This window comes from Scyliorhinus torazame, chromosome 1 (assembly GCF_047496885.1).
Source record: "Scyliorhinus torazame isolate Kashiwa2021f chromosome 1, sScyTor2.1, whole genome shotgun sequence".
NCBI lineage: Eukaryota > Metazoa > Chordata > Chondrichthyes > Carcharhiniformes > Scyliorhinidae > Scyliorhinus > Scyliorhinus torazame.
In genome coordinates this window covers 198412970-198421347 of record NC_092707.1, presented here as the reverse complement: position 1 = coordinate 198421347, position 8378 = coordinate 198412970, and the positions used below count along the sequence as shown (strand labels likewise).

The window sequence follows — 8378 nt, the reverse complement described above, 5'->3', positions numbered from 1 at the left end:
ACTCTTCCTGTAGAACCTCAATTCTTTTCCTACCTATGCACTAATGCTGCCTGTTCCCCTCCACAAATGTCCTCTATCAGTTCAGTGATATACCTTATCCTGACCGGTAGTATGTTCCAAACCTTAATCTACATGAACAAAAAATAAAACAATTTCCTCTCTCCCTCCTTTGCCAATTATTTTAACTCTGTGAAATTTGGTGACTGACTCATTTTCCAGAGGAAACCGTTTCTTCCTCCCTGCTCTATCAAAACTCTTCATTATTTTGAATAAATCTAAATCTCTCCTTACAATCTCCCCTTTCAGGAAAACAGTCCCAGTTTATCCACTCTCCCTCGGCCTAACTGAAGTAGCTCATTACTGGCATCAACCTGTCAAACTCTCCTTTGTGTTCTTTCTAATGTATAGTGGCCAGAATGCTGCACTCTATTCCTGCTGTGGCCTAACTTGTAGTTTGTACAGTTTTAATGGCCTCCATGGTTTTGTATTTAATGTCCATATTTACAAAGCTGAGCATTCCATATGCTTAATTTTAATTCATCCTTTGATCAACTTGCCCTTCCCACCTTCAAAGATTTTGTAAACAACCATTTAGATTACCATCTTGATCCTGCCAAAGGGCATCACTTCACATTTACCCATATTAGCTTGTATCTGCCATTGCCTACTGATTTCATCAATCTGTCTGTCTAAATTTATATAATCAGAGAATCATAGAATGTTACTGCACAGGGGGAGGCTCTTTGACCTGTGGTCTCCAGGCTAGCCCTCCACAGGAGCAATTCAGCTAGTCTCACTTTTGCAGCCTTTGCAAGTAGCCCTGAACATTGTCACTCTTAATGTGCTTATCCAATTCCCTTCGGAAGGCTGTGATGGAATCGGCCTCCATCATACTCTCAGGCAATGTCTTCCACATCCTAACTACGTGCTGCATAGGAACGTTCTTCCTCATTTACCATTCACCTTAAATTTGTGTCCGTCGAACCCTTCTTCAGTGGGAACAATTCCTCTCGATAAGCGGGAATATCCATGCCCTCCCCCCCCCCCCCCCCCCCCCCCACTGGGTGTTTCGCTGCGGCCACTGGCCAGGGGGTCGGGTTCTTTCCGTTGTATGCCACACCCCATCGTGGGGAAACCCGTGGCGAGGGTTCGATGCCGGCGGGACCAGAGATCCCACCGGTGGGAACTGCCTAAAAATTCCAGCTTATGTATTTTGTCTACATGATTTTGAACACTTTTTTCAAATTGCCTCTTGACTTCCTCTTAATCAAGCAGAAAAACTCCAGTTTCTCCAACCTATCCACATAACTGAGGTTCTTCATCCATCATGGCATTCTTGTAAATCTTTTCTGCACCCTCACATCCTTGCTACAGTGTGATGTCTAGTTGAGGCTAAATCAGTGTTTTAGAAGGTTCATTATAACTTCCTTGTTTTGTCCTCTATTTATAAAGCTGGGATCTCACATGTGGTGTCAGTGACTTTCTCAACCTGCTTTGCCAACTTCAACGATTTTTTCACATATACCCACCCCGAGTCTCTCTACCCTTGCTCCTCCTTCAGAATAGTACTTTTTAATTTAGATTGCCTTTTGATGTTCTTCCCATCGCAGTTTTATTCCAACTAGTTATTTACACATCTGACTTGGTACTCAGCCAGTGGTGACTGTATGAGTGTCTTGTTAATGAGGTCCTGGCCTTGTCCTGTCTCCAGATGGACTGCCCAGGAGGTGTCGTGTTTCTTGTCTTATACTGTGTCTGCTCTTGTCTGTGATTGGCTGACGTGTTATGTGTGCTAATTGGTCTGTTGGTCTGTCTATCATGATGTGTGTGTTGTGATGTGTGTTTGAGTATCATGACACCCACCATAGTTCGATAACCAATCGTTCACCTCTACGCTCTGTTTCCTGTCGCTCAACCAACTTAGTACCCATGCTACCACTGTCTCTTTTATTTCAGACTTCAGCTTTGCTTGGCAAAGCTATTATGTCGCACTTTATCAAACCTTCTTGAAGCCTGCTACTGTCTTCCTCATTGTTTAGTATGTTACCAAGTTTTGTACGGTCCACAATCTCAGAAATTATATTCCCTACATCCAAGTCCAGGTCATGAATAAAATGTGTAAAGCAATAGGCCTAATACTGATTTTCAGGACACCATGCTGCATAATTCTCTCGAGTCAGAACACCATCCTTTTATCACTATCCCTTAATCAATTATCTACCCAAGTTATCACCACCTCTTTAATTATTTGTTTTTAAATCTTTATTGTCACAAGTAGGCTTACATTAACACTGCAATGAAGTTACTGTGAAAAGCCCCTTGTCACCACGTTCCAGCGCCTGTTCGGGTACACAGAGGGAGAATTCTGATTGTCCAAATTACCTAACAACACGTCTTTCGGGACTTGTGGAAGGAAACCGGAGCACCCGGAGGAAACCCATGCAGGCACAGGGAGAGTGTGCAGACGCCTCACAGACAGTGACCTAAGCCGGGAATCGAACCTGGGACCCTGGAGCTGTGAAGCGACAGTGCTAACCACTGTGCTATCGTGACACCCTGATCAAGTCTGTTGTGTGGTACTTTTTCAAACAACCTTTGAATACCAATTTATTGCAATTAAATGTTACTTCATCAAAGAACTCTACTATAGTCACAATTGATTTGCCATTAACAAACCCTTGCAGACAGTTCTTTATTAATCCCTCCTCCTTCAAGTGAGAAATCATTTTGTCTTTGACGTTATCTCATAATTTTCCTACCACTGGTCTGAGACTGAAGATGGAGTGGATAAGCAAGTTTATTTCTCCCTTTTGTTTTGAACAGACGTGTTTCCTTTGCAATCTTCCAATCTTGAAGACCACTCCCGCCTCCAGAAAAAGATTGAGAGATTGTGATCAGAGATTCATAGAATCATAGTTTTCCTGTGCAGAAGTAGGCCATTTGGCCCATCAAGTCTGCATCGGCCCTTGGAAGGAGCACCCTACTTAAGCCTATGCCTCCACCCTGTCCCTATAACCCCACCTAACCTTTTTTGGACACTAAGGGCAATTTATCACGGCCATTCCATCTAACTTGCACATCTTTGAACTGTGAGAGGAAACCGGATTACCCGGAGGAAATCCACACAGACACGGGGAGAATGTGTAAACCCCACACAGACAGTGACCTAAGCTGGGAATCGAACCTGGGACCCTGGAGCTGTGAAGCAACTGTGCCAACCACTGTGCTACCGTGCTGTTATTTCACTCCAGTTTCCTTGAGCAATATAGATATGTCCCAAGAGAGTTGGGTGGATTGTTAATTTTGAATGGTGCCAACCTATTTAACACCTCCCCGCTATCTATTTGTATCCTTTTTCCTCACCCTGAATTGCAACATGAACTTCATCCACTTCTTTGAGACAGACAGACAGATTGTTTGATTCCACTGAAGTCAATGAGAGGAGCCAGAGTCAGAGAGGGTATTCAGTTTATTGGAATAATTGACCTGAATATCAGGTGGGTCTATAACAGGCAGCCGACACAATAACACGTGCCAAGCTGAATTTCTACCCTGAGGACCATCAATTTTAAATTTGATGGTTTACATTGGTGTATGGGAGTGAACAAGATGACGTAACATTTCTGACTTTACAGTAGCAAAGATCCAAAATTCATTGCAATCACATATGGCTTCATTTTTCAATTTGTAAAACAATGAAACATTCTTTTCCTTGAGCATAGAAGATTAAGATATTTCACTTTTTAAAAAAGATTTGAGGGTTTGACAAAGTAGATGTGGAGAGAGTATTTTTCTTACTGGCTGAAACGAGAACAAGGCAAATTAAATCTTAAAATCTGATGAGACTCTGTTTCTTTCCCCACAGATGCTGCCTATCCTGCTGAGTATTTCCAGTGTTTTTTATTTTTAATTGTCTTAAATTTAGAACCAGACCAATTGGGAAGCAGTTTTTCACACAAGATTTAATAGGGTTTTGGGTCCCCCTCTCCTGCAAAAGTCTGTGGATGCTGGGGGGTCAAGTGGAGTTTTCACATCTGAGATTGATCGATTTTTTTCTTCAGAGCTCTGGGGAAGAGTCAGACAAGCTTGAAACGTTAACTCTCTTTCTCTCTCCACAGAGGCTGAGTTTTCCCAGCATTTTCTGTTTTCATTTCAGATTTCCAGCACCCGCAGTATTTTGCTTTTATTGCAGTGATAGATTTGTGTTGGGTCAAAGGTATCAAGGTGGGAGGATGGAGTTGAGGAGCACGTCAGACATATTTATTTGAGTGCTGGGGCATTCTTTAGGGGCCGAATGGCCTATTTTGTGCTCCAAATATTCCCATGTCACTGTCCATTGACTTCACTGCCTGTTGTATGATAAGCAGCTGATCTGATATTGCCAGTTTTACACAACGGAAGAAATTTTAAAAAAAAATTTGTTCAAGCAAAATTTCCAATATTACAAAAATGACCCCAATCCCAACACAACACATTGTATCTGAACATGTGTTTGGGAAGGGGAAGGAAACCCTGCCGTTACGATGCTGACATACCACACATCTGCCTTGTGACTCCTCAGCGTGATTCTAGCCAGTTTGGCATAACGCAAGAGGCAGATTTTTAGTGGATCAAAAAGTCAGGTTGGGTCCGTCCAAATTTTGGGTGACGTTTGACCTACACAGAAAATAGTGAAATGTCTTCAACCCATTAATATCGAGTGACTCGAAGGCATGGGAGGAGCGAGGAGGATGTTCTTGCACCAACCTGTCCACTGCTGTTCTGGTTTCTTTTAACACTTGGAAAGTTCAACTGTAATACCTGCGAATGGGGAATACTTGACTTGGGATATTGTTGAGAGAAGTGACTGGAGACTTTAAGGATTGATGGGTGAGAGTCTTGGTATGACTCCAGGGAACAGAGAATACGTTAGGAGTACGAGATTGCGAGCCCTCCTGATTGTTCTGGAGCCAGCAGCAATTAAAGCTTAATCTCCATCCATGACCAGCTCAGCAGAGAGACAACAGAGGCAGCAAATGGATTTTCTGGTTTATTTCTATTTTTCTTTGAACATTTGACCGTTAGAATGTCGTGATAATATTGGAGGATGGAAAAAAGCTCTTTGGCTAACGGTCAAGAAATGTCCAGTCGGGTAGGGAAGAGATTGCAATGGTGTTGAGACAGGAGGCGGGATGAGATGATGATGGGCAGGGGGTCAATAGCAGAAGCATGAGGGGCAGGGCAGTTGGGGTCGTATGTTGGTAACGTCATTAACAAGCATCCGATCGATTCAGCAACCCAAGCAGGAGCAAGACAGGGAAAGCATTCATGAATTGGTGAAAACTTTAGAACATAATGCTCAAAAGTGGCGATCAATGACAGGAGGAAAGTTTAATCAGCTGGAGTGGATCAGAAAGCACTCTTTGCTTTCCTTGATGGCTTGAGCATAGAATCACAGTGTGAAAAGAACTCCCTGCCACTAACATTGTATTCCAAACTTATACTCAAAAAAATGCATTACTATCTGTCAGGAACAGGATACAGATTAAATCATTTCAACAATAAACATTCATTCATATCAAACTTTTATTAAAGCGTAAGTTGACACCCATCGACTCCCAACCCGACCTCATCCTCTGAGCTGCCAACCCCCTCCCACCCAATATGAGTAGAATCTTACAACAGACCATATGGAAACAGGCAACTTGCATTGACTTCTTTTATTTAAAATGCAGGATGTCACCTTTCTGTATATATGATCTGGGGCTTCTTTCCTGATATCTTACATTAGTAAAAAACAAAATGTCACCAGCACCAACCAGGCAAAGGTCGATGCTAATGATTCATAAAGTGTACGAGAAATTCACTCACTCAGTTTCACAATCTGTTTCTCCATACTGGATAGCATCGCTGCAGGTCAAGCAGCTCACATGATGGCCACCATTGTACGTCCCTGGGCTACAGATCACGCAGCACTCTGCGCACTTTGGGTGCCTCTTACGGTCCTTTCCGTAGCCGGGCCTGCAGCGGTCGACTCGGATCACCTGCAGCGTGCCATCAATGTAGTAGATGGCGGGCAGCAGGCCGATGATCTGGTGGTATGTCTCCGCTTGCTTGAAGAAGAAGGCCTCCACCCGGTGGCGCACCTTCTCGAGCCGGACGTTGTGATCGCACTCCTCTAGTTCGTTTTCGCAGATCGCGTCCAATGCCTCCACATCCAGGTGCACTTTAAGCGTGAGGAAGAGTTCGTACTGTATGCCCGCTAAAGGCACCTTCAGCGTGTGGCATTCTGATTTGTGAAGGCTAATCGTATAGGCCAAGTCCGAGACCAACTGGTTTAATGCCGTGTGCAACCTTTTTAAGAACAGGCTGTTGTATGAATTGTGGCAGTCAGCTGCGTGATACTGGGCTTGAAATTCATAGGAGTAGTTAGGGTCACGGTATGCGTACAAGAAATACTTAAGATTCAGGGATTGCAAAGACTTAGTGCCAAGATTGTAGAAGAAAATGCTGCATATGTAAACCCCTGATAGTCCCTTGTCGAAGTTTCTGATGGTCAGGGTGCCGGTCAGCGTTATATGTACATCCGATTTTTCTGAGAGCTTTATCCCCTGCGGTCCTTTCCAATTGAAAATGGGATCCATTAGCTCCATGTTCCTGAGCTGTGGCGTTATACAAAGGATCCGTGGGCTGCTCTCGTGCAATTTGATGTAGACTTTCACAGGACCATCATCCGAGCCCAGCACTTTGCCTTTTGCGGAGCTGTGCTGGGAAGGTTGAGCCTGCTGCTGCAAGATCTCGAGGGTGGTGGCCGAAATTGCGAGCAGGGCGTTCAAAATCAGCCCACACACAATGAGGCGTTTGAGGGTGGGAGCGAGTGGGGATATCTTCTCCATTTCCCCTCTGAGTCATCCTGCCTTCATTTTGCCCCCCTGCTCTCTGAAGGCGAACTACATACCAATTGTCTGATGTCAGCATCTTCCCATTGTCACAATTACCATAGCTGTAAAGTCACATGGGTGCCCTGTGACAACAAAAGGGGCCTCTTACTGTCATAGTTACGGCTAAGGTTCTGCAGCAGTTGATAACTAGAATGCGGCCAGAGTTTGGGATTCCAATTACTTGGAATATCACCTCTTTTGCAGACGTAATCATTCCTGGAGGCGACGAGTGAAAGGCCAAACTGGTTTATTTTAAACCGGAAATAAAGCCGCTACTGCGGCTCACAGCACAAACATCCCAGCCCGGGATTATCGGAACTGCCGCTCCAGGTCTGGGAGTAACATTTAAGGGTTCCGCTAATGAGGCCCAGCTGGGCGGGCCTCCACGGGAACCCGCATTCTACCAAACCCACAGTGAGATCAATCAGCGATCCCCCGAGGTCCTTGTGAGGGTTATCACAGCACAATTATAAAATTGGTGTTTTGCATGTGTGGAACCAACCACCCCCCCCGCTCCCTGCCCCCCCAACAAAGGAACTTGGCTCCTCCAAGCACACACACTAGTCTTTGTACGAAACTGAAGCATTTTGTGCCAGAATCACAAGGCCCAGATTTTCACGCCCAGGTCGGGTGAGCAGCTCCAACCTCGAAGAGCGTCTCCACAAATTTCCTATTTTTGGTCTTTCTCATGGGCCCGTTTGAAAGGTAGATCATCAATGGAGGATTCATAAGACCATAAGACATAGGAGCTGAATTAGGCCACTCAGCCCATCGAGTCTGCTCCGCCATTCAATCGTGGCTGATATGATTCTCATTCCCATTCTCCTGCCTGCTCCCCATAACCCCTGATCCCCTTATTAATCAAGAACCTATCTATCTCTGTCGTAAAGACACTCAGTGATTTGGCCTCCACAGCCTCCTGCGGAAAAGGGTTCCACAGATTCACCACCCTATACCTCGGAGGAGATGTCATTGTCTTGTCAGGTGAGTGTCAAAGCTACAAATGTTGTCCAACTGTTCGCTGATCCTGGAACGGATGGCCCATCATGGGCTTTTCCAATGGGGAAATTGTCATTGTTGCTGCCTAATCAAAATGTACTCTCCTGCACCACCGAAAGCATGAAGTGGATTCTCAAGATATATCTTGCCACCACTACCTGGTACAGATATTACGCAGTCGTGTAGTTAGCTACAGGTTTCAGTGGCCGGAAGAATGGTGAACAGTGTCATTCTCATTAGCCCATCCATTTTCCCTCTTGTCACCCATCTATCAGGATGTGCCCACACTGTTGACCCTTGATCAGGTCCCTCATAGCTGCACAATAATGGTTACAGCATAACAGTGTGGCTAAGAGTAAACCAATTGGGCTGTTAGTGGTCGCAGAGCACAGCATGATACTTTGGAGCTACAGCTGCAATATAGATGGCACCAAGCATTTGCACAGAGCTAGTTTCTCC

General features: G+C 44.7%; 1 protein-coding gene across 1 annotated transcript; it reads right to left on the bottom strand.

Moving 5' to 3' along the window:
- Window positions 1–3451: 3451 nt before the first annotated feature.
- LOC140430027 (zona pellucida-binding protein 1-like) lies at window positions 3452–6895 on the bottom strand. Its single transcript, XM_072517587.1, has 2 exons — window positions 5851–6895; window positions 3452–3801 (listed from the first exon to the last, which is right to left on the bottom strand). The coding sequence occupies exons 1-2, from the start codon at window positions 6873–6875 to the stop codon at window positions 3795–3797; spliced, it is 1032 nt and encodes a 343-aa protein (XP_072373688.1). The 5' UTR covers window positions 6876–6895; the 3' UTR covers window positions 3452–3794.
- Window positions 6896–8378: the final 1483 nt, after the last annotated feature.

Coding starts and splice junctions, on each gene's coding strand:
- LOC140430027 (XM_072517587.1), bottom strand. CDS start 6,875: ATGGAGAAGATATCCCCACTCGCTCCCACCCTCAAACGCCTCATTGTG.